The sequence below is a fragment of the Polyodon spathula genome, chromosome 15 (genome assembly GCF_017654505.1).
Source record: "Polyodon spathula isolate WHYD16114869_AA chromosome 15, ASM1765450v1, whole genome shotgun sequence".
Classification (NCBI taxonomy): Eukaryota; Metazoa; Chordata; class Actinopteri; order Acipenseriformes; family Polyodontidae; genus Polyodon; species Polyodon spathula.
In genome coordinates, this window is record NC_054548.1 from 24775216 (window position 1) to 24802147 (window position 26932).

The 26932-nt window shown below is 38.7% G+C and overlaps 1 protein-coding gene and 1 long non-coding RNA gene across 3 annotated transcripts in view; one reads left to right on the forward strand and one right to left on the reverse strand.

Moving 5' to 3' along the window:
• Positions 1-16174, reverse strand: LOC121328034 (cell surface A33 antigen-like). Of its 2 annotated transcripts, XR_005951632.1 has the most exons (8): positions 15993-16174; positions 7567-7739; positions 6180-6396; positions 4554-4718; positions 4082-4198; positions 2458-2584; positions 1056-1913; positions 1-496 (listed from the first exon to the last, which is right to left on the reverse strand). XR_005951632.1 is itself a non-coding variant. In XM_041272487.1 (7 exons), the coding sequence occupies exons 1-7, from the start codon at positions 16024-16026 to the stop codon at positions 1670-1672; spliced, it is 1077 nt and encodes a 358-aa protein (XP_041128421.1). In that variant the 5' UTR covers positions 16027-16174; the 3' UTR covers positions 1-1669. The 2 variants fall into 2 exon arrangements, 1 of the variants encoding a protein (XP_041128421.1); XM_041272487.1 differs by having other exon boundaries at positions 1-1913.
• LOC121328035 overlaps positions 15482-26932 on the forward strand; it is a 20460-nt gene continuing 9009 nt past the window's right edge. The window contains exon 1 of the long non-coding RNA XR_005951633.1: positions 15482-15697. This is a non-coding gene — a long non-coding RNA (uncharacterized LOC121328035). The remainder of the gene's footprint in view (positions 15698-26932) is intronic.

The window sequence follows — 26932 nt, forward strand, 5'->3', positions numbered from 1 at the left end:
TTAAAGGGAATTGCCTTTATTTGTATCATCATTTTACAGTGATTTCAGACCATAGCAATAAAAGCCACGTAACATTAGTTTACAATGCTCTTTCAAATTATAAAAAAAATAAAAAATACACACATATATATATTGCATCAACCCAAAGTTTACAGTTATACCCGATACCAATATACAAAAAAAAGTATTATATACCAGTATATGTATGCGACAAGAGAATAAAAATAAACCACTGTAAACAATATGGTTTTAGACGCATACTCATCATTAAATTGTATTCCCCTCGAGGCCAGTGACATCCTCTAATGGGACAAGAGTAGAATACATTCAAAATTGCTTAAAGTGACCACTTCAGGGGCTGACCCAAAATGGTTTATAAATGCAGCTGTTTTAATTTGGGATGTACACATGGGGATTCATTAGAGGTCGCTACACACAAGCATTCCCTCTAGTAGTCTGTAAAGTGCTTTGTCATGGTGGTCCACTGTGAAAGGCACTATATAAAAATAAAGATTATTATTATTATTATTATTATTATTATTATTATTATTATTATTATTATTATTATTAATAGAGGTTTGTCTGTAGTATATATCTGCACAATCTTCTAATCGTTTTCACTGACAACAAGGTGACAAAACTACTCTGATTCAGGATTCAAATATATGCTGTGTCCCCTTTATATCAGACTGCCCATTATGCTGCAGACCTGGTTATACAGTGGAATGGGAATGGGTCGATTTAACCCATTGTGCTACAGACTGCAGCACTATAAAGAGGGAGCACTGTACTGTACACGGTCCATACTTCTTGCATCATGTATGTATGTATGTATATATGCATGTATGTTTAGATCACATATTTCTATTTACAAAAACCTGACCACAATTCCTATCATCTCCTATTTTCGCAACTTAAAGTACAATTATGCTTAGAAAATACTCATTTTAAAATATGTTTTATTATGTAATTACAACACCCATACTATATACCATATTACTGAAAACCGGCAACTTCATTTTATAAAATTCATTAAATATAAATTCATTATATACCTAATATGCAATTGGTTTCTGAGGTCTCCACTGCTACACCTTGCCAGGTGTGTCAGGAACCATCTTATGGGGCATGTTAAGGTAAAAAGAAAAAGCAAGCAACTGAAATTCCATTTGGCAATACATGGTTAAGCATAGTAACTAAACATGATTATAAAAACAAACATGTAAAACATGACATTTAAATCAAATACAAAATATTTTAAAGTATAAACAAAATTTGAAAAGATATTTTGACTGTGTGTGTTTTGAGCAAGCGATGTGATTGACACCCGCAGAAACCACATTTCTAAAAGTGTTCCAGCAGTTCTGCAATCACACACATTGCAGGACTAGTTATACAGTAGATGCGTGAGATTGCATACTTGCCAGAGTACTTATTTTTGCTAAACGATATTTCTAAGTTCTAAAAAATAAACAGAGGAAATGACAGGAAAGAAATAAAGATGGCTGGATTCACACCCTACCTTACCTAAGGTAACATTAGGTAGTCCAATATTAGTGCCAAACTGGGGTCTGTTAAACCCTGATGTTTAAATTGAATTAATAAAATAAAGGGATCCGTTCTCCAGTGCTTAGTCTCTTTCTAAAAACAATACAGCAAGCAAGTATACTTAAGAATCAGAATGGCTCATATCCTGTGGCTTGCTAGGTGGCATCATGGGAGTCCTGGAGCGTTCGTTCTCCTTCTCCTCCTCCTCCTCCTCCTCCTCCTCATCTTCCTCCTCCTCCTCCTCTTCCTTCTTCTTCTCCTCCTCATCATCAACATAGTACATGTCTCCGTTGTGGGGGGGCTCGGTCTTTTCATCACAATATTCTTCTGTGTTCTTCTGGGGCTTGGGTTCCTCTCTTGGAACCCTGTAAGAAAATGAATATTGTCTCAACAAACAGTACAACAACCACATGGTAATTAAATGGGAGGGACAGCTGAGCCTGCACACAGAATTCAAGATGCCCTGGTAACAGTACAGCATGAATTATCTTGTCAAACATTTTTATGCAAGTACAGGTTTTACAGGAAGAGCCGACTGTGCCTTTTGGTAAAGCTGCACCCCACACCTGGACAGACTTGTTTATGTCACTGTCTTGTGGATGGGTTATTACTGTTGGATTTGTAATGGGACATGAAATGAAGACTTAGATGAAATCAGTAAGTTCCTGTGATCATCTCTGCCTGGGCAACCTTGTAAACACGATGAATCACCTCAAATGTTTTTAGAAAGTTTAAATGAATTAATTAATGAAGGAACACAAGCAAGAATAGTACCTTTATGTTCTAAGCCTTGACAAAAGCTACAGTAGGCAGAGAGGACCAAACTGCTTTTCTTTTTACATAACCCCCTTCAATGATATAGTCTGGCTCTGATTGCTTGCAGCTCTAGAATTGAAAGTTAGTACTTACTCCATTTCATATTCCTTGGGTGGTCTGGTTGTACGGCAGCAGCAACAGTAAACCACTATTGCAATGATAATGAGAGCAACAATGCTGGCTCCAATAATCCCGGCAGTCATAGCAATATTCATGGAAGCTGGAAGACAACATTAACATGCTTATTGTCTTTCTTTTTTTTTTTTTTTTTTTTTTTTTTTTTTTACCAATGCAATTTGCAATTATTTCAGAAAAGTGGCCTGTTTTGGTTCTTTTCCTTACACACAAATGCAGATGTTTCACACACTCTCTATTCCCAGAGGATTTGGAAGTGGTGTTTTGCTATACTTTGTTACTTCCTTGTTATAGTCAATTTTTATAAATCCCTAGTTTCTTTACATAACATCTTTTAATGGATACTATTATGTTGGAGTTGTGCCTGCATGTCTAATGTTCATTAGACTGGAATACATGAGAAATCTTTAGCAACACAAGACTGTATGTGCTCTACCTCTTAACAAATAACAAATACGCACCATTCACTGTATAAAACTGACAGCTTGGAACTTGTACAATCTTGTGTAGATTTAGGACTTGCACACCTAAACTCAAAAGATGCACCATTCTAGAAAGTCTCATCTAGCTTAACTATATCATTAGGGGTACAAATCGCACTCACTCATTTATAGATTCTACGTGTCAAATTTTATACCAGATCTTGAGGGATGACTCAAACGAGGCCCTCCGTTTTATTCGTTGCTTTTCACAGTTTGTCATGACTATTGATTTGTGTGTGTGTGTGTGTGTGTGTGGGTGGGGGGGGTGGGGTGGGGGTGGGGGGGGGGGGGGGGGCACGACATGTTTCGGTCAGCTAATGTTTACAAGTTCTTACAGGTAATGTTTTTCAGAAAACTTGCCCAAACCTTAACCCTACAGCAATGTTTAAAACTGTAAATGAATCCACAAGAACCTAAGGCTGTGGGTGGTGTGCGAGTATCATTTAAAATTGAAATTGGTTCTCCTCGTACACGTTTTACCCAGATAGCTTTTTGTAGAGCAATTCACCTGACCATTACTTAGTCATAGTGTTTAAAGGCTGTTTGACTTTGATCATACCACAAAGGTTGTGGTTTGCTAGTTTCCAACATAAATATTCCATACAGTAGGAAAATGTGTTTTGGTCATCTATTTGGTTTTGCTAAAGGGCTGAGATTCAACAAAAAAAATAAACGCTAGCACAACAACAGAAAATGTTAATAGTAACGTGATTATTACATTATTGCAAGACACTCACTTTTCCTTTTTCTACTGACCAGGGAAGAGACAAGGCTCCTGATCCACAGCTTTTCTAATGTTTAGTCTAACCTGATCTTATTGAGTCAAAAAGAACTACTGTTGAAACCTGTGACAGATATTCGGGAAACAGCCGAGTTACTGAGAACTTTCAGTAAAATATCCCCCAAAGCATGTTTTTGTTTGGTATCACTGAGGTGATCTTTCTTAATACAGCAGAAGATTGGGGGTTAAGCACAGGACCATAACAATATGGCCCAGCATAGCACCCCAATTAATACATTCAGTTGAAATGGGAGGCATAGTTAATCGGGAGCTTCTTCTGGTCCCCTCCAAGTCCCCATGTGTTTACCCAATTACTCACGAGGCATGACAGCAAGGGTAATGTTGCAGGAGGAGGAACTGATTTTATTGGACGAGGTGCAAATGAAGAATCCAGAGGTGTCCATGGAAACATTCAGCAGAGTCATCATTCCATTTTCTAGTGTGACAAAATCATAAACATTGTTTTCATGAAAAGAAGAATGTCTTGTCTTTGTCAACTCTTCCAATGTTAATTTAACAACAAATTTATTTACTGATTGGTTTAAGGCTAGTAGTGTTTCAATTGCTCTCTACTGGGAGTTGAACCAGACCTCCATAAAGTACCAAGATAATCATCTAAGCAAGTTGAACACTGCAATCAGCACTAATATATAAATGTCTCTGTCAGTACAGTTGAGTTATCTGCAGTATACTAACCTTACAGCTTTCACACTTAAACACACGTCCAGGTCTTAAGCAATTCAAATTCAACCTTAACTTGCTGTAAATATTGACATGAACGTTTCACCTACCCTGTTTGGATTTTGGTGGATCCGGCCTCAGAGTGTTTCTTACATCATAGCTTGTCCACTTGTAAACTGGTGGAGGAGACCCTTCTTCTGAGAAACATTTCAGTCTGAGGTCCTGCCCATATTCTGCCTTTCCTTCCAAGGAGCACAGTGGCTTTGATGGAGCAACTGTGAAACAGCAAGTTGGCAATTTTTGTATCTGTGGCTTATTGCAATTACAAACAATAGGGAATCTTTATACAAGTAAGTATGTGAAGTCATCCATTACAGATACACTAAATGGGAGGGGCTCCGGGCTCCTGGGAGACTTTGCAGGACAGAATCAAAAATCAAAAGTCTACTACAACACAGGAGTTAACTGCCAGCCAAGTTGCAACGTGAAACATTAGCGTTTACAAACTGCACAACGAAATCAGGGCGCAGTCCAACTTGAAAAGGCCTGAGGGAAACAAACTTAACTCACCAGTAGAAATAAAAAAATCAAAAGAGGAAGCTCAACGACAAAATAAGCATGGACCCTGATTACTGTTTTAAGGTAACAAGAAACTGAATTTTTTTTTTTTTTTACATAGGTGAGCGCTGAAGGAATTTAGTGAACTGAAACTGAATCGAGTTTTCTTTCTACACTGCTGTAAATACAGGTGTGCAGTAGATGGCGCTGCTGCTTACTAAGTTTCAGACAGAGTGGCTGATCTAGCTGACAGTATGCTACGTATGCCTGTGGCTGGCAAGCCACTCATGATTACAAACTTCACAAAAAGGCAGAAATTACATTTTGAAACAGCTCCCCGCCATGATATTTAACAGCAGGAAATGCACTCCAGGGGCTAGGATGTACTCTTAGATGTTTGTTTATCTAGACTATTGTTGTTTACATAGAATATTGTACATAATTGATATGCCGCTGTGTTCTGTGATTCTGTTAGTCAAGTTCCATTGTAGGTTCCAGTAATAAAATGTCCATTTCACTGCCCCATTGTTTTGAACTTTGACTTTGCCCATATCAATTCTAGGGGTCTCATGCTTGATAACATATTACAACCCATTTCATCAGAGATGCCATTCCCCTTACATTGTGCTTTGAGGGATGCTTGGCTTTTGTTCACAAAATAAATAAAATCCAGTTTCTCGCTTGCTTCTGCTTGCCAGCCACAGGCATACGTAGCATACTGTCAGCTAGATCAGCCACTCTGTCTGAAACTTAGTAAGCAGCAGCGCCATCTACTGCACACCTGTATTTACAGCAGTGTAAAAAGAAAACTCGATTCAGTTTCAGTTCACTAAATTCCTTCAGCGCTCACCTATGTAAAAAAAAAAAAAAACAGCATTTCAGTCACTGCAATAAGAACTAAATTAAGGGGCCAGAAAATAAAATGTAATTTGAAGCTACATACATTATAATGATTAAAATGGCACCTGTTCTGCTCAAGCTAATAGATGCTAATAGCTCAAGAGTGCTGCCTCCATCTAAATCTTAATATTAGGTGTTGATAGAACAGAGACATTTAGCATGCACTGTTTATATAATCCTGAAACTCTAAAAGTCCAATCTGCCCTGGAAGTTTCCACTGAGAATGTGAAATAGTTTATGAGATACGCACAGCTGAATGGGGATGCCCAAGTACTTACCCAATACAAGCAGATTTGTTGCACGCGTGTTTACCCCAGAATTGTCTTTTGCAATGTTGACAGCACACTCCACAAAGCCACTGTCCTCTAGAGTCACTTTACTGAGGTAGATAGAAACATCTCCCGTTTCAGGTTTCGACACAAAACCAACTCTTCCTTCATACTTTGCATTAATATCCAACTCATTGGCTGGATAATAATAATCAAGTATTTTTGACTGTGAAAAATAAAAGGAAACAAAGCGATTGTATAAAGATGCATGGCAGACCGTTAAGCAGGTTTATTTTTATAATCAACAACCAGCAGAGAAGAGATTTTTGTATTGTTAAGTATGCACAACATAAGGAATGGCATACTAGAAGGGTAACATTTTGAAACCATGTATTACAGCATTACATTCCAAGGGCTTGACTGACAGAGATCCGGGGTTACTCCATAATCATCAATACAACTATCACTATTCTCAAATTCTGCGTTTTGGAGTTTGTCCTGAACTACTGAAACTGGATTTACGAAAAAAAAAAAGTTGAAAAATCATGGGGGGTCTGTAGGGGGCACTGTCTGGGTAAAAATGATATATGCATGTGCACAAGTTGAAGAAAGGCAAGTGGAAAGTATCTTGCATTTGTAGTTAAGTGCTTTAAAATAAAAGTAAGAAACGTAGACTACTGAATGAAAAAAAAGGTTTTATAATATAACAGAGCTCCAGTTAGCCTACATTTACACTGTGTCTAATTAACAGTATTAGTAATACTAATAACAACAACAATAATTGTGTAAACACAAGAAAAACATAAATCAAGCGTATCAATACAGCTAATGAGTCTCACAAATCAATGCATAGGAAGCACTGATTGATCCTATGCTGACTGATCCGACCGCCCGGTGTCTTTTACAATGCATATACTGTGAAAACCAGCATATAAATACTCTGCAGCATTTATATGTTAATATACTATAGGCTTCATGTTCAGAAATTAAGAGGAACAACACGACTGCAGGACTTGTGTGTTATCGTAAAGGTTAAACAATGTAAGCTTCTTCTGAGTGCATGTTGGGAATACTTCTGGTACTGAGCCAAATTAAACCTCTACATATGGGCTGTGCCCCTGTGCCAGGTTCTCGGCTTGACTTGGTTACTCCAGAAGTAAACTTGTTGCAGTCCTTCAGCAGCCACTTTGTTATTGCTGAGAGGCAGTGTCAGGGTGCGTTACCTGGGGTTCAATACAGGAAACAACGTCAAATCAGAGGCTTTTAATTGAGGGTGTAACGTCACCTTCGGCTTCAGAAATCGAGCCCTAGATGTTATTTTACCTTAAAAATTCAGACTCTTGCTCAATACATACAGACTAATGTGTGATTAAAAAAATTGCACATAAAAACGTACCGCGGGATCTTGTGGGTTTTTTGCAAGTCGAGCCCAATGAACAGTCAGGACTTTAATCTCGCTCAGAATCAGAGTTGACTTGAAGCTACATGGTATCGTCACATTGTCTCCTCTTGCAACCTCATATACATCTTTAGGTATGCTCACAGATATGGCCAAAGCAGCAGATAAAACTGGAGTGACAAAAGGAAAAAACAAACACTATAATTGAAATCTTCCCTTTTTTTTGGTAGACATGCTTTAAGAAATATAATTGGAATAAAAATGTAGGACATTAATCAACTGACACAAGTTATTTGTCTGTACAGAAGTGTTTTGTAAGACTTAGATAATAGTACTGTGCAAATATATATATATATATATATATATATATATATATATATATATATATATATATACACACACACACACACACATATATATATATATATATATATATATATATATATATATGTTGTGGTGTGTGTGTGTGTGTGTGTGTGTATATATATATATATACATAAACATGTATGCAGTTACTATATTTTGACTTTTAAAATGCTGCGACTGTAGCCACATGTGATTTGGCTGGCTCTTGTATTTTGTAATTTTTGCATATTTCCCTACAACCCATTGCTTTTAAAATGTTTCAAATGCTTTTATGCAAATAGACTTACATAGACTAGGGTGTGAACACTGCATCAACAATTGCTGCTGCAGAGTCACTTACAATAGGACCTTGGATTTACGTCTCATTCAAAGGACAGAGCACAAGGAGGTTAAGTGACATGCTTAAGGTCACACATAGTGAGGTAGTGGCTGAGCTGAGATTGAGCAGAGAACCTCTTTGTTGCAAGGCCTTTTCTTTACCCATAGGACCACTAAGCGTTATATTACACACACACACACACACACGTATGAATGTAACTTTTCATTAAACCAACAGGTTAAATAGAGAAATACATTAATAGCAAGGCATATATACAGTGTTCTTTCTTATGTGATTATACATTATTTCCTAGTTCCATAACCCTCAGTAACTTTTAAATTCATAAAAACTTAAAAAGCCCCCAACCCCCACTGAAATGGTCTTACTTGACAGACCCATTGGTATACAGTGCATCCTTAGGAAGGCCAGCTGGGTGAAATGTAATGGCTGCCCTTACACTGGTTTACCATGGTATTTTTGTACTTTTACCATGTTGTTTCCAAGGTAATACAATGCATTAACCATAATTTACCATGTTAATATGTTTTACCATACCTCACTGTTCTTTACATTTCTTTGCTGTGTTTTACCATGCTTTCGCTATGCTTTATTATATTTTGCTATGCTTTACCATGCTTTCACTATGCTTTATTACACTTTGCTATGCTTTTACTATGGTAAACGACTGTGCCACCCTTATGCACGGGTATTGCCATTGGGTCCCTGTACAAGGCTCGGTTCTGTATCCAAAAGTTGTCTACGAGTAAGAATTTCATACAGGCAAGTCACAGTCCCAAAATAAAAATATTCCAATGCTAAGCTTTTCCTCGTTTTTAGCAAACATTACTCACTCCAGGATGATGAAATGTTTACTGATGCAGAGCCTTTGGTTAAGTGTTTGACTTTGACTAAGCCTACATTACGGAAATGAAGCAACATCCATATAAGACGTCTCAGAAGGTATTTTTTTCCAAGTTCTTCTGCCAACATATGAAAAATAAATGATACAGGATCCTGAAGGCTCATCCGCATGCAAGGTGAGTCAGATCTTAACTGTACTACGATTGTGATCTCGGATGGAGGACCACATTGATCTTAGCTGCCCAGCGGGTTCAGACATACAAATCCCAGGCTGGGCCCTTACCACCAGGGTCCAGGAGCGCTGCCACATTTCAGCTGACTTTGTGGATGAAATGAGGAGGGGACAGTAGGAAAGAAGCTCACTAGTTAGTCTTCCTGAGGAACGAGGCACTATTCAAACTGGAAGCTATTTTAAAAAATAGACAGACATATTTTGTTTAACACAGCAGAGGTGTAATTTGTCAATATGCAAGCATGCACTTACTAAAATGAGGTAAACATGCAAGCATTTCCCAGCAGTAGCCTTAGTATCACAAAAAAAGAAAAAACATATGTCACAGGAATAGATAAATAAAGAGAAAGACTGGGGTTGGAACACGTGTTAGATGTTTTAGCCATTCGCTGTATAGACACCCCGGCTTAAAAAATAAAAATAAATAAATGCAATAACTTCTGTAAATAAAAACCATGCAAGGCTTCATTAAAAAAAAATGACATCTAATCAGCACACCCCATTGAAGTATTTAGGTGGCTGCCAGATATCTCCAGGACTGAAACTGCTGCCCAGTTAATGATACGTTTACATATCTATGTTATTATGCTGCATGTGATGGCAGCTTGAATTTACAAAAGCGCACATGTGAGCACTAACACTGTTCCTGAATAAACTCTATGATGTGCACATGGGTCCAGTAGATGTTAACATGTTTGAACTAGGCCTACTTTCCACTTGGTGAGTTTAAAATCTGCATTAAAGAGTAAGTAGTGAGGTTCTGAAAAAAAAGTGTTGCTACAACTATTTAAATAACAATTCCAGATTTTTTTAAATCAACTGATGGAAATGTCCAGTCTACTTTTATTGTTTTCAAGCAAATTGGCTTCATCACTGCCACTCTCATGTCCACTTTGACACTTTACACATTCTTTCCCTTGCCCAACGCTTCTTTAACATGTTATGCATGCCAGTCTGACACAGGGCGAGATCGCTATGAGCACTGTATCCAATCAAAACTGGCCAAAATAAATGATCCACTCGTTATATGGTATAGCCTAGGGGGTGATGCTGGGACGCCAGAATCAGTGTTGAGTTCTCTTGAGGTGTCGTGGGCTAGTCAACGAAACACAGAGGATGGAAGATGCCCACTTGAAGACCCCAGAGATGTACCCTACTTAGGTCAATCCAGATGGTTGTCACGCTGATGCGCTGGTGAGACCGCACTGGGTTGATCCCCGGAGCCAGCATCGCAGCCGTTGTGTGTGCTGATGCGCGGGGGAGGCAAAATGAGTTGATCCCTGGAGCCAGCATTACACTTCAGCAATCAACACCAGACAGAAGGATATCTACATCATCAGATGAAAAACAACGCAAATGGATGGAGATGCAGATGAATCAAATTAGTTTACTGCAAAGCTACGTTTTAGTTGGTGCTTATCTTGGCAAGAGCCGAGTTCAAATCAGCATGAAGTTCAACATCTACTCTCATGTAATGGAAATCATGAAGATCTGGATACATCCAGTGATTGCTGTGAATTGTGCAGCTGGCAACAAGGGAAAGACCTCCTGACAGCATGGAGAGACAGCTGACTGGAGGAAAGAGACCCCATTGGGGCTGGCAAGGGTTAGCTACCCTGGTCGGCAGTATCCAGCTCTTTGTTTTCAAAGGTAAACAGGATGCTGGAGATGCCAGCCCAAGGCTTCTAAGAAATTAAAGAGAAAAATACCCCTCGAGTCTGCGAGAGGGGGGCAGAAGATGACTCAACGTTGGATAACACGGTTAACGATTTAGGAATGGAAACAGGTGTGAGGATGGAGAGCACTTCACAAAAGACTAGTTCAAGATCTGCAGATAGCAAAGACTTGGAACTCCAGGTTTGTGTCTGCGGCTGGAGCAAGGCAACAACAGTCAGGGGTTTGAAGAGTCATCAAGGGAGAATGAAATGCTTGAGGGAGAAGGGACAAGGGCCTCGCATTGGTCAGTACTTCTTACGAAGTCAGTCAAGTCAGTCGAATGAAATCCAGCGACAAGAAGCAAACCACAGTTCACAGGATATCAGCACCACTGTCATAGATGTCAGGAGGACTTGCGTGCATACAACTAGTGATGAACCTAATGATCCTTGCGAACCCGGTCATACGAACCAGGGTAAGAGAGAAAAGAACCTCAACAGGAACAAGCCTGGAGTTAAATGGCCAAGAGCTTGTGAGAAAACTGCGTGGGACACAGTAAACACGGATCTCTGTTTTACTTTTGAAAGGTTAAATGGAACAGTTGAAAAGAAGCTGGATAAATTTGGGGACCTCATCTACACATATGGAAGCGAGAGGTTTGGAATTGAAAAAAGGAAGGAAAAAGTACAAACTATTCCTGGAAAGTCTAGACGGCAGCAGGATATTGAACGCTTAGTTAGAGAAAGGAGGCAGTTGAGGAAGCAATGGAAAAAAGCAGAACAAAGTTAGAAGGAGGGACTCAATGTGTTACAAAGGGTCATAAAAGATAAGCTTGCAACATTGCGCAGAGCTGAGCACCTACGGAAACGCTACAAAAAGAAAGAGGGTGCGAGAACTAACTTTTATAAAGATCCATTCAAATTTGTAAAGATATTCACCAGCGAGAAAAATGGCACATTAAAATCATCAAGTTTGAGCTGGAGAGATATTTGGAGGAAACGCATACAGATTCAAAAAGGCAGCAGCCTGTGTTAATTCCTTCAGACATCCCACCTATCAATCCACCCGAATACCAAATGGAGGACTGTGCACCTAAGTGGAAAGAAGTAGAGCAAGCTGTGAAAAAGCAAGGACATTATCATCTCCAGGGCCTAATGGAGTTCCATACAGAGTGTACAAGAGTGCTTCTGGAGTTCTACGAATCCTGTGGAAATTGATGAAAGTGGCATGGGAAAAACAGGTTGTACCAAGAGCATGGCGTCAAGCAGGATGCTTAGAACACATCAGCGTAATCTGGCAACAAATTCAATCAGCAAAAAAAGAGCGGAAGGAGCTCCATGTGACATTCCTGGATTTGGCTAATGCATATGGTTCAGTGCCACATGATCTTCTTTAGGCAGCATTTGATTTTTTCAGCGTAACGATGACAATAACAAATTTAGTGAAAGCCTACTTTGGAGATTTGAAACAAGAGCTGGTCAAGACACGTGGTTACAGTACGCTGGTGAGCCCCAATAAGGATGAAACGAGTGTGTAGTTACTGAATGTTTCGGCTGCTTGTATATCTATGAAGTTCTCCAAAAATAATTATTTTAATAAATATTTGGATTAACAGGTAATAAATACTACTTTAAAAAGCTGAAATCGAATACTGATTTGCAACACTAGGGTGGGCAAACGTGTTTATAGATCCAAACTCAAAATCAGAACACGTAATGATCAATCATGCTGCAATTGAAACATTTTAAAATAAATGTAGAAAAAAGTTTATGCACTTAAGTAATGATGGTTATTGATTTATTTGTTTATTTACTTATGTATGTATTTTAAGTCGCCTTGGATTCTCCTATTACACTGTACTGTTTTGAGTTTAATGTTGTATTTGGAAAAGAAAAATACTCAATTCTTTTGTTTAGGGGTTGGTTAGGAGGATCTGCCCTCATAATTTGATCAACCACTGCACTAGGTGTGGTACAGAAAAAGGCGGTGGCACCTTCTCACTGTCAATGAGGCAGGCTCCGAGCGCACAGCATATTTATTACCTACCGTCACTCTAGCAAAAATACCTTAGTTGAGTGGCTAAAGAGCAATGTATATTAATATTGATGACATCGGGTATTAAACAGGCTTCTAAGTATAACAACTCATTTCAGACTAAAAAAGACACACTTGTAGCTGTGTTTCTATAGTTCTCAGTTCATTTTCATTCACCAGAATGGAAATAGTAACAAACACAAATACCACATTTTGAATTTATTTTTCACAAACACGAAAGAAATTATTATTATTATTATTATTATTATTATTATTATTATTATTATTATTATTATTATTATTATTAAAAAGAAAGATCTAAAAACATAGTTTAACATAAATTGGACGGATCTTAACAATTCTGTCATTGTTACGTGATTCATTACCAAGTGTCCACCCTCTTGACACTTTTTGAATCATTTTGAATCACCCTCTTGACACTTTTTGAATCATTTTGACACTTTTTGAATCTCAATTTCTTATTACGCAGCTCAAACGTTTGCGATTATGAAAATGAAAACCGTTAAGGCAAAATCAGAATGTAGAATATATTACCGAGATTAGGCAATTCCTCTATCTCACGTAACTAGCGGACAGTAAAAACGTACACAAATTACCGGCACTTCCCCTCAGCATACACCTCAAAGAAGGCTATCATTTGAAAGCCCGCCTTGAAAACGAGAGGATGTACACATCGCTTCACAGTGGTTTACGAATGTAAAGAGTAGAGCATTCATAAACCGTTTGTTATTTGTGAAACTGGTATTCTTATTTCTATCTCTCAAGAGACTTTTGTTTTCACATAACATGTTGGGACAGACAGTTACGTGAAAACGTACGACACCTTCTCATGTTGATTTATCATACTGTGCTTCCCCTATTAACATAAATAAAGATGTACACAGATTCTGCACTTCTGCTTCTTTGAACATGTTAGCAATTAGCTGTATACATTTGTCCTGATTTTATGTAATCATTGTTTACTTTTATGAAAACTCGATGTCCCATTTCTGGTCTGCCGAAAGTGGAGATTTATGCCCAAGACATCCACGCAGAAAAGAAAACAGTACATATGCAACAAAACTGTCTCTGTTGTCTAAATAATCTTCAATATTTTACAAAAAATAACTATCATTTTTCTATTCAGATAAAATACCCCATGCCTTCCACTACTCTAAAAAGGAGCTCTTAAGCAAATAGAGCCATTTCTATAGATATTTATTTATACATTAATTTATTTAGGCCTATTAGTTTATTTTTCATTTTGGCTAAAATATCCATCATATCCGGGTGCATGAAAATATAATGTAATTAATACAGAACATAGATTTACAAAATTGTGGCATACAATGAGCCCTCCAACTTTTTCTCTCTGTGTGTCCTGAAGAACTTGCTTTATTATATTCAAATAAATGTATTGTTCTGAAATGTATCTTCACCTGTTTCTCCATATCGCCTGAAACATGTCAGTTTAGTTTTTCTCCGCCTTTACTACCTTTCAATCCCACCTGCTGATTGACTGAAATCCTGAAATCATTAACATATGGGTTTCATAAATACTGGATATTTATTCCGCCACTTTTATGTAAGTTTCACCTATTCCACCTGTCGGAAAACAGCAGAAAGGTTTTTAATTTTATGATGGAAACAACGCTCGGGCTGAAGTTTCACTTTTGATATTCTGGGCCATTGTTCCTATAGATGCGAACATTCTACAGCCCTGCCACAAACCACAAGGTTTACAGTTTAATATTATATATTATATATATATTATATATATATATATATATATCTATATATAATATATAATATATATATATATATATATATTAAATATTGTTGAATGGTAGAAAGTGTATATTTAATGTTTTTAATCGACGGGCCCAGGTTTGAAGTTAACAGATGTGCAATAAAACGTGTTTGGCTTTACAAGTAGGTGCTTGACCCACCTTTTTATTTTCAGGCTGCTCAGCTACGCTCAGAATTTGCTAAAACTTTATATGGCTGATTTTCAGAAAATAATAATAATAATAATAATAATAATAATAATAATAATAATAATAATAATAATAACTTTTGCAATTAATTTAATAAGTTTATTTTAGTATTTTGAACCAGTGGTGTTTAATAGGTATGGGTGTCCTACCCCTTCAAAACACACAACATAAAACACTGGGCTCCCAAGAGTCCTCATTTTGCATATCGATTTGCATGGATTTTTTGACTGCTCCCTTCATGTACCATTAATAGACCAATAGAAAAGACACATTTGAATTACTTTATAAAGATGTTATGGGATTTTAGTTTTGAGAAATTGAAATTCTCTTAATGTCCCAATTTTTTTTTTTTTTTTGTTCGTTGTTCATTAAGTATTTGGAAAACTACAAAGCGTATGTAATATGTTACGGTAACATTATTCAGCAGGTTTCATTCATTGTTACTTCTATTGGGTGATGCAAAACTTTTGACTACAGCTGTAGAGCTTCTGAAACTACTATGGAACGGGAGTCTTACATTTTACCTAATTATTCTCTCTCTCTCTCTCTCTCTCTCTCTCTCTCTCTCTCTCTCTCTCTCTCTCTCTCTCTGTATAAAGTAAAGGCTAACATTACAAATTCATTTTTATATTCGCCACCATGACATTGATCAGAGCCATCTATGTAAGTATACATACCTTAATTTTAGGATTTGGGGTTCAGGATTGTTATTATTATTACTACTAAACAAGATATACATTATTAACAAGCAAAACCATTCGTTTTCCTATAATAATAAAGCTAAACAAACTATTCATATAGCTGTTTACTATGTTTGCTATTCATATAGCCTCCACAAGTTCTAGTATACACCACTTATTTTATTCATCACAGGGTGTGTCTTTTCCACGCAACCTGTCTCAGGCGAGGGAGCGTGAATAAAGTGCAGCAAGTTAAGATATAAAAAACAACAACTTACCTGAAAATATTGTCACCAAAAAATATAAAGCCATTGTATAGTTGATTTTCCTTTACAAACACTAACGTTATAACACAAAACAGCGATGTTTACAATGTGTTAACAAATCCGCATTTCATTCGACTTAAAAAAAAAAAAAAAAAAAAAAGAAGTCCTCAACCAGCTGAAGTTGTTGCTGCTTGTGTTCCACCTCTCTTACCGCCCACCGTTTTGTTTGTGTGTTTGAACGTCACGAACTGAGTAAAGCAATCGCACAATATCAGAAGTTCACTCCTCTGTCATGGAATTAATTAGCTTGCCCACATGGGAAACGCTAGATGTATCGAATTATTTTTTTAACAGCCGCTACTGAGAAGCAATAATAACAACAACAATATATATATATATATATATATATATATATATATATATATATATATATATATATATATATATATATATATATACGCGTTAGTTATCTATCTGTCTAAGATAAATAAATGTAATATACATTTTGTAGATTTTAAAGCGATCTTTATTGACGGGAGTATAGATTCATGTGCTACAGAGGCAGAAGTTATGGCAACTGTAGACCCCCTAAATAGGCCCATGCACGTATAACTAGACTTAAAAAATAAGGATTGTTTTAATTACGACGGCGCAATATATTACGACGGCACAGCTATTAAATACAAGAACGATCCAATTCATATTTTATACAACAATAACAATTTCTCAGTTATTGTATTTAAAGACAATGAAACTGGAAGAAAATCTGAATACTGTGGCACCATTAAGAAATATAATTAAAAAAACAAACAAACAAACAAACAAAAACAAACAGTACAAAATAAACCAGTTTAAAGTAAATAATAACCTGCAAAATAGAGAACTAAACGTGACAGAGAACAGAAAAAGAAAGACAGGTGACCCAAAAATGGAAATGGTACTAAATACACTAAAGATAACACAGAAAACATGGTATTTAATTTATCAAGTAAAACTTTAACCATATCCCAAAAAGCAGGATTGAGTAAAGGACTTAAGTCTATACCGATTAAAAATACACTGATAAAGATAAACTGGCCACCAAATTAAAGGAGTGGGAGAGATGCATGAGATTAGCAATCGCATGAGATTAAATAATCTCAGATTCAGAGGGTAATTATGAGTATGAGATTAAGATTAATAGTACAAGCAGGGACTCCTCCGGATGGAAGAGATAAATGGTAGCTATGTATATTGAAGTAGTTAAACAAGAAATTATAGTAGGACTAAAGAAAACATGTAAACTTAATTTAACCAATATTGAAGAACAAGCTATGACTGAGTTGTTAAATGATGATGATATAAGTATAAGACTAGCAGATAAGGGATCGGGAATAGTGATAGTGAACACAGATGACTATATGAAATCTGAAAAATGTGAATTAAATAATACAGATACATGTGAAGAAGTTAAAATAAGATCAATAAATCGGTAAAAAAGAGGTTAAGGAAATTGCAGAGAGACTATACAATAAAGGCATTATATCAAAAGAATTAAACAAATACATGCAGCCACATAATGCAAGAACAGGCCTAGCAAGAGGAAATATTAATATGCACAAAAAATATCACCCTATGCAAATGAGTCAGCACGATTGATAATCCAACACACATAATACCTGAAATAGCAGAAAAACAATTTGGGTCACACGTTGAGAAATGACCAAGCTATATTAAGGATACAACACAATTTTTAAAAAGACTTGAAACACTAAAGCACAACATTCCAGAGAATACAATTGTCCTAAGGTGGAATAGTAAACACCACATTGGCATCCTAAGGTGCCATAGAGTGTAGTACAGATGCTCCAAATAGTGGAGCAGAGGAACCAGTACTTTCAACCGGTAAAACCTCATAAAAGTATGCAGTGTAGCCCAACTGGCTGCTGCGCAAATGTCAGACACCAGCACCCCTCTAAAGAGGGCCCAGGATGTCGCCATACCCCTAGTGGAATGCGCCTTCAACTGCCCTGGTGGTGGAAGGCCTGCAGCTTCATAAGCTAACTTAATAGCATCCACTATCCAATGGGAAAGGTGTTGTTTAGACAACAGCTGACCCAAGGTCTTGGAACCATGGCATATGCCCGCACAGGGCAGAGCATGTGTAACTGTTCTTCCTCTGGGGAAGAAAAAGGAGGAGGATGGAACGCCATCAACTCGACTGGTTGGTTCATGTGAAATGGAGCTATGACCTTAGGTAAAAAGGCTGGATTTGGGCGCATGGAGACCTTAGAACCGTCTCCTGCGAAACGAGTACATGATGGATGCACTGACAGTGCATGTAACTCGCTGACATGTTTGGCTGACACCACTAACAGCAGAAACGCGGTTTTAATAGACATGAGCTTCATATCCGCAGTGTGGAGAGGCTCGAATGGTGCCTTGGTAAGGGCTTCTAGCACCACGTCAAGGCTCCATGATGGTAAACTGGTCGTTCTTGGGGGTCGCAAACGTCTTGCGCTCTTGAGGAACTGCGATGCCAGAAAATGGCAAACTGGTGATAACCCGTCAATGCGTACATGGCAAGCTGATATGGCGGCTAAATACACTTTAAGTGTAGAGGGAGATTTCCCTTCATCTAACAGTTTATGTAGAAACTGTAATATCGCTGCCATAGGACACGATATTGGGTCATGGCCCCCCACCAGACACCAATCTTGGAACAACTGCCACTTGTACATGTACTGTGACCAGGTAGAGGAGCATTAGCACTCTGGCACTCTGAATGGTCGAAATCACCGCCATCGAAAGCCCTAAGGCTGGCAGGTGGTCCCATTCAGGGGCCAAGCCCATAGCTGCATGAGCTTGGGGTTCGAGTGCCAAAGTTGGGGTTCGTAGCGTCCACCAGTGGAAAGGACACTAAACCAGCTTCACTGGCCCCCTGCATAGTAAAGGCCAAAGCCTTGCGAGAAGTCGCAGGAGCAGAGGCCGGAGCCCCCCAGGTAGACTGCACCTCCTTAACAAAGTCCAGGAATGCCGGAAGCATCCTAACCTGATGGGACTGGGCTGAAGGCGACTCAAACAGAGATCGCCGGGGAAGCTCTGTCTTAGGCCAATCGATGCCCAAGTGGCGGGTTGCTCTCTCCACCACAGACCACATAGGGTCATCGGTATCCAGCACCTCGGACTCAGTGTCCTGATCTGAGTGCTGGGAGGCTACCTCAGCCTCTATACTGTCCCCTTCCAGGATGTCAGATGCATCCCTGGAAACCGCATCGATATCCCAGTCCTTCTGAGGTTGCATTGGAAGGGAGGCGACCGGTGGAGGTTGTTGAGGAGCCACAGGCTGGCTAATGACAGACCCAGTTGGTTGTTCTGGGGCTCGGGACACCGCATTGGCTAGGGACATGAGGATGGACTGCTGCCCCATCATAACCTCCATGAATGGAGACATCTTGGAGGTTAACTCCACCACCTCTGACCTGTCTCTGTATCACCTATCGCGACGAGAGGAGCGAGAGCATCCTCTGCGTCGAGACGATCTGGAGAGCGACCTAGACTCCTGACGAGGGCGTACCCGAGAAGGGGAGGGGCTGCTTGCCTGAATGCGTCTGGTGGGGGACCTCTGACCAGAAGGGGAGTCGGGCTGCTTGCCTGATTTCGCCCTTTGTGAAGGGTGATGTCTGGAAGCCAGCACAAAGGTGGCAAAAGGCTCTATCCACCAGCGCAGATGCGGCGTGCTCTGGTCCGAGACATGCCACGCAATCATCATGTGGGTCACTGGCAGGCAGCTTTGCCTGACAGGACGTGCAGTGATGAAAGCCCGACATCTCCGTCGAGCATGGCGCAACGAACATTGAAGGTGCATAGAGCATCGAGCGTCGAGCGCCTAGAGTCGAAGCGTCGAGTGTCTAGCGTCGAAGCGCCGAGCGTTGAGCGTCAAAGCGCCAACGCGTCAAGCGTGTAGCTTCGAAGCGCCGACTGTGTAGGCGAGCGCCGCGTAGAGCGTCGATACGCCAAGCGTAGAGCACCGACGCGCTGAGCGTCGAGGTACATGCGTCGAGCACCGAAGCGTCGAGCAGCGACGTGCCGAGGTGTGCGCGTCGAGGTGCGCGCGTCGAGTGCCAAGTCCGAAGCGCGGAAGCGCTGCACCAAGCGCCGAAGCGCTGACACCACGCAGAGTGTGAGTACCGAGCATTGAGACTCCAGCACGAGACGCGTAAGCATCAGCTGACCCGTAGAGCGGAGACGCTAGTGCTGGTACAGTGTCTTATTGGTGAATACTAACCTTGTTGCTTAAGGGAGTATATATTTGGTGGTCGTCTTCTGAATGGTGAAAAAAGGGAATTTTTTTTTGGGACGTTTCAGCAAGTGCTTAGTGACTGTAGGAGTGACTGTAGGGCAGGCCGTACAGCTACCACGTGGTGGGGAAACACACAGCAGTGAAAAGATTTATATAGGGCTGCAGAGCAGACTCCACACACACGCAGTCTAGCCAGAGGCAAGACCGAGGCTGCAGTGCACACATGGCCAAACCAACAACACGCATCCTAATATATATATATATATATATATATATATATATATATATATATATATATATATATATATATATATATACACAAAATAATATATATATATATATATATATATACAGAACACCCAAAAACACACAATTAAATATTTATAATAATATATTAATAAGAAAAGACGAAGACCACGAGAATAAACAAAAACGCAATGCCGAAGCAAAGCGTGAAGGATTATATAAAGTAATATATAATTATATATACAGAATTATATAAACAAAAAATACCAATAAAGAGTGTAACTGAAATAAACTCGGAGAAGGGGTAAAAAACCAGCTTCTCAAGCTTAAGCTTAATGAGTACAGTCATTGCCAAGCTCTAGTACCTACCATTAACGATGCTGAAGACAAAAGAGGAAGAGAGTCTCCGCTTGCTGCGTATAATAAGCTCCCAGGGGGGCGGGCTTACACGTCAGCTCGCGCAGAGGCCTATCGGCAGCTTTGCTATAAAGCTCAGACAATCCCTACTGCCTGACGGCAATGTCCCATACCTTGATGGTTATTTTCGACTTGAAAGGGAACAGCTAAGCTGTTTACCTATTACACCAGCTAACAAAAGGCTCTTTATTTTTTTTTAAAATAATGATTGAAAGCACCATCAACCGGGACCTCCACACAGCAACCACCCTGGTCACTCTGGCTTCTTTCTTTAAATACGCTGCACTTGGCTCTAATTTACAATGATAGCCAGGTGCAAGGGATAATTAACAATAAAACAAATAACACAAATATCGTTAAACTAAACCAATGTGCATTTGCACATGTTCTTAGGCAGGGAGGAATCTAACCCTCTCTCTGCTATCTTTATATATATATATAAGTAAAGTAAACAGGTGCTTTAATATCAATGAAATACTTATCAAAACCTCATTTACTTATTCATTGTTTTCACTGCATTTTGTTCAACTCTATAAACTTAATTTGGTGAGTCCTAATTTTATGTTTTAAGAATGTTTTGATAGAAGAATAACAGTCTTGAAAAACTGTATTCAAAAGTTTTATTTTTAACCAAATAAAATGTGACTGAAAGACATGGGAAGTGAATTATGACATACCTTCATTTACAATACAAACAGCCGTATAAAATCCTACAAGGTAAACCCTTCAGAAGTGACTGTCAAAAGTGCTTTAGCTGCTCAAGGACGATTCTTCTGGTTGTGTTGTGTAGCCAGCATTGTACCAAGGCTAATTCTAAACAGTGTCTGTAATGCAATATTATTACAATTATTCTCTGCATATATACATATTAAACATATACAGTGCCTATAGAAAGTCTACACCCTCTTGAACTTTTTTCACACACCATACTCCAATCTGTTAAGGGAAAAAAGTTTTTATTGAGAAAAAAATTATGTATTAAAAATACAAAACTGAAAGATCATAATTGGATATGTCTCCACCACCCTGAGTTAATACTTGGTGGAAGCACCTTTGGCAGCAATTACAGCTGTGAGTCTGTTGGGATAGGTCTCTACCAACTTTGCACACCTAGATTTGACAATATTTGACCATTCTTCTTTACAAAACTGTTCAATCCCTGTCAAATTCCTTGGGGATTGTTGATGGACAGCAATCTTCAAGTCATGCTACAAATTTTCGATTGGATTTAGGTCAGGGCTCTGACTGGGCCACTTAAGGACATTTACCTTTTTGTTCCTTAGCCATTCCAGTGTAGCTTTGGCTGTGTGCTTTGGGTCGTTGTCCTGCTGAAAGGTAAACTTCCGGCCCAGTTTCAGCTTTCTTGCAGAGGGCAGCAGGTTTTCCTCAAGGACTTCTCTGTACTTTGCTCCATTCATTTTCCCTTCTATCCTGTCAAGTGCCCCAGTCCCTGCCAATGAGAAACATCCCCATAACATGATGCTGCCACCACCATGCTTCACAGTAGGGATGGTGTTCTTTGGGTGATGCGTACTGTTGGTTTTGTGCAGACCGCAAAACTTTTTGCCACATGGCTGCAGAATTTCCTCAGTGTTTTTTTGCATACTTCAAACAGGATTCAAGGTGGGCTTTCTTGAGTAATGGCTTCCTTCTTGCCACCCTACCATACAGGTCACATTTGTGAAGTGCTTGGAATATTGTTGTCACATGCACACTTTGACCAGTCTTGGCCATAAAAGCCTGTAGCTCTTGCAAAGTTGTCATTGGCCTCTTGGTAGCCTCTCTAATCAGTTTCGGTCATCCAGTGCCATACACCTTCCACTTCTTAATAATCGTCTTGACCGTGCTCCAAGGGATATTTAAGGCCTTTGATATTTTTATACCCATCCTCTGATCTGTGCCTTTCAACCACTTTGTCCCAGAGTTATTTTTAAAGCGCCTTGATACTCATGGTTGAGTCTTTGCTTTGAAGTGCACTACCCAGCAGAGGGAACCTACAGGAACTGCTGAATTTATCCTGAAATCGTGTGACTCACTACAATTTAACACAGGTGGAGGCCACTTAACTTGGTGTGTGATTTTGAAGGCGATTGGTTACACCTGAGCTAATTTAGGATTGCTATTACAAGGAGTTTTTATTTTTAATTAATTTTCTACAAATTTCTAGAATATTTTTTCACTTGGAAGTTGTGGGGTAGAATGTATAGATAAAAAAAAAAATATATATTTTAGTGCATTTTAATTCCAGGCTATAAGGCAACAAAAGGTGAACATTTTGAAAGGTGGTGTAGACTTTCTATAGGCACTGTACATATTATTCCTCTTGGAATGAACATTATATTCTGACATAATCAAAATATCAAGTTAGTTTAGTGCACTGTGTTTACTTTCCTTTCTACACAGCTGAAGAAGGGCTTTTCTCAAAAAACACCCTGAAATAAATCATTTTTTTAAATAATTTAAACCTTTTGTGTACATCCAAAAAAAAAACACTTTTCATTTTTGTACACTGCAGTTATATCTCCTTTCAGATCTGGATATTATACATATACCTCTGCTACTGGGTTCTCAGAACAACTTGTATTCAAACTGGAGTGAACAATTGCGATACATCTCTGCTATGCCACTTCTGCTATCTAAGCGACCATTCCTCAGTAAGGCAGGTATATTGTCAGAAATGGATTGCCTGTGTTGACAAGCCTTTCCAAAGCTTTCAAATAATAACCTAAGTGCTTCAAGTGTAGGTGGGGGTGGGGGGAGGGATTTGTTTATGATTTCCACAGCATGTGGTTAGAATGAAAAGATACAACTGCTGGTGCCTTGAGCGGCAGAACCGGTTTTTCAGCTCTTGTAGTTTTATGACTCATATTCGAATAGACGGGGTGTTGTGTTATTTAACAGAGTTGTCTGTTTCGCAGTATTATTAGTCAGAGGCTTTGTTTTCAACTTGAAAAACTGTTCACTCAGGTGTGTCAGTTTACTTCTCACGGCTTTCATATCCCTAAACAAACCCATTATTGAAATGTTGCTTGGAATGCATTCTAATCTCCATTTTATATTTTTTAAATCATATTAAGTATGTTGAGTGTAGCAAGGGGGCCAGTGCGATGCAAAGGGCAGAGGAGCTGCCCTGCTACCAGAAGATGAATACAGATACTACCCATTGTATTAATTAACTTATTCAATTACTGCTATTAGTTAATGGCAGGTAATAATAAAGTAGTTCTATGCACAAAGTTACTTTATTTGGAAGAGCAGATGGACTCTCACCACACATGCAGACAGGGGTTCACCACACCCAAAGGTTTGTTTAAAATGAAACAGTGTATTGTTGTCACAGGATCATCCCAGTTAAAAAAATAAGCCAATTCCAATGCCAATGTTTTTCAGCAATTATACACGTAAAGGCGGATATAGGAACAGGACATGATTAGCAGCCTTAAATAATACCTCAGCAGGTACTGTATCAACAATTATCATTAACTCATTTCAATAGCTATCAATAACACCACATAAAAGAAAAAGCATCAATCACTACCCACCCCAATGGCTAGGGTCCTGAGACACACAAGCACTTGTAGCCGGGATGACCCTAGGCAGCCAAGCACAGCACGACCAGTTAGTTCCCCCTTACCTGAATGGCGCCATTTCATTGACTAAGCTTTTTGCCTACACCAAACCCTCTATTGTATAGAGGATGGTACACTGAAAAGCTACTGCTCCCCTACAAGTAGCAGCACTCTGTACACAGCTCAGGACACCAGGAATACAAGACCAAAAAGAGACAGCTTTGTAAATGTCCATACATTGTAAATAAGTATTTTTTCATTTCATTCAAACCACGTTTATGTATAATAACTAAAACCAGAAAGAGAATATGCACAACATTTTTGAAGTATTATACCTCACTGGGAGTGCAGTATGTCAGATTGCACATACTTCTTTTATTGCTGTCTGCACACTCTTAGACTCAGGGGAGACGTTTATGAAGGACAGAGATGTTTTGGACTCCTGTAGTCAATTGTTCATGCACTGTGCTTGCAACCTATCCAAACAACTTTTAAATAATCAAGAAAATCACACAGACTCATTTAATTTGAAGTTTTAATGAATCAGAGCAGTATTAGTACTACTTCGATTTATTACATGCTTAATAATGGATCGAGTGGTTGCAAGCACTTTGGATCCCTGCTAATAGGCAATCTGGGCGTTTCCAGTGCCTTTACAGGTTTAACAGCATTACTACTTCAAAACAGCAATACAAGTATAGTTATTATAAGCTAGCCATGCAAAAAGCTGAAACGCCCACCACTAAATCATAAAAAATACAATATACTGTATCACTCTCCAAAGCTACAATATAATTCCTATACGTTATAGAAATGCATCAATATAAATGAGATATAAATTCAACATTTTTCTTAGCTTCCACTATATGTAAGTGTAGTTGTAGAATACAACATAAAAACAAGAGCTGTCTTCAAAGGCAGACTTCTGAATACGACCAAACAGCAACCAGCTTATTCAGAGATCCTCAGAGCATGGACCACACAACTTGTAGTTAGCAAGTCGAGTGATACTTGACTGCGGTTTTACCTCAGCTTTTATAGAGCTTTTTCTCCATATACTGCAATATGTCAGCAGACCGAATTAAATCTAAATATCTGGTTTGTTTTGCAACCCTTATCTTTTAAGTGAATAATATATTTAAAAAAGTACCATTGACTCCTTTTCTGAAACTAATTGGACATGATCTCATGTTATTATATTAAGTTTCTTATTTTAAAATCTCACAGTTTTCTATTTCTTTAAATACTTTTGTTTTTTCTTACTATAGTAGAACCACAATCCTATTTTTAATTCAGTTGTTTCTGGCATATTAACTGTGCTCCATAGCCATAGCCACCATTGCCAGTCTGTTCTCGCTGGATCGGATTGTTTGAAGTTCTGAGTCTAATTAAAAAAGGTGCTTTTGCCTGATAAGGGAGGTTTGGAACTTTCAGCAGGTCAGCCTGACTTTTTGATATGAGGAGAACTCTTTTCAGACCTTACACATTCACTAATAATATTTTCTACTGTTATACTAGAATAAACAGGGACATAGAATCCTACAATATTCTCATAGACTAATACAGAGTACATTATACATATATTTTTTTCTGAAGTGTGTTTTAACAATTTGTTTAATATTTCAGCTGGCTTTATATTCTTTAAAATACAGTGCAGTCATTACAATATTTGTTGCAGTTTCATAAATGTTCAATTTGTATCCCAAAGATCAGCCTGCTTCCAGTAGCTGTGACAGTCTTGGGTCAGTTTCTGCTCACAGGTGTGGGTGACAGTCTTTAAAAGCCTGATACCTGCAAAAACTTAAATCTTGTTAGCTGGGCTCCCATCTCTACATTCTCATTCCCATCAGCAGTGGGAAGACTTCAAATAAATTAAGCTATTTCTATCAACGAGCCATACGTCATACACCTTTCACTCAAAAAAGGTGCTCGCACCTTGTACAAGGGAAGGCTGGTTTTAGGATCACTCGTGAAAATTAAAATAAATGGACAAAGCCCCCGATATAAAATAATGATCACGCTATGCAAACCAAGAATCACACTTGAAAATGAGGCTGTCGTGTGTATATTGTTAACCACTCAGCTGACCTCAGAGAATTGAAGAGAGACCCGGCTTTTGAGACAAAGTGGTGAGGGCAACTGGTGTTTCAGTCTGGTCAGAGTCATTAAGCTGGTGGTGATTTTGATCCAATGTGCAATCATTGGGGCCAAGCACTATCTGGAACTGTTTTAATGCTACAGAAGAATGTCCATAGCAATCCCAGAAATGGTTTTCCATATGTCCCTTATGTGTCAGCCATGATACTGGCACCCACATCTGCACCACTGACTTGCAACTAGCTGGTTTCGTCACGTGCAAGTGGGAGGCATCCAAGCCAGTTGTCTTGTTGTGAGCGCCCTATTTAATGTAAAGTTAGGCAGCCTGTCACAAGACCAAA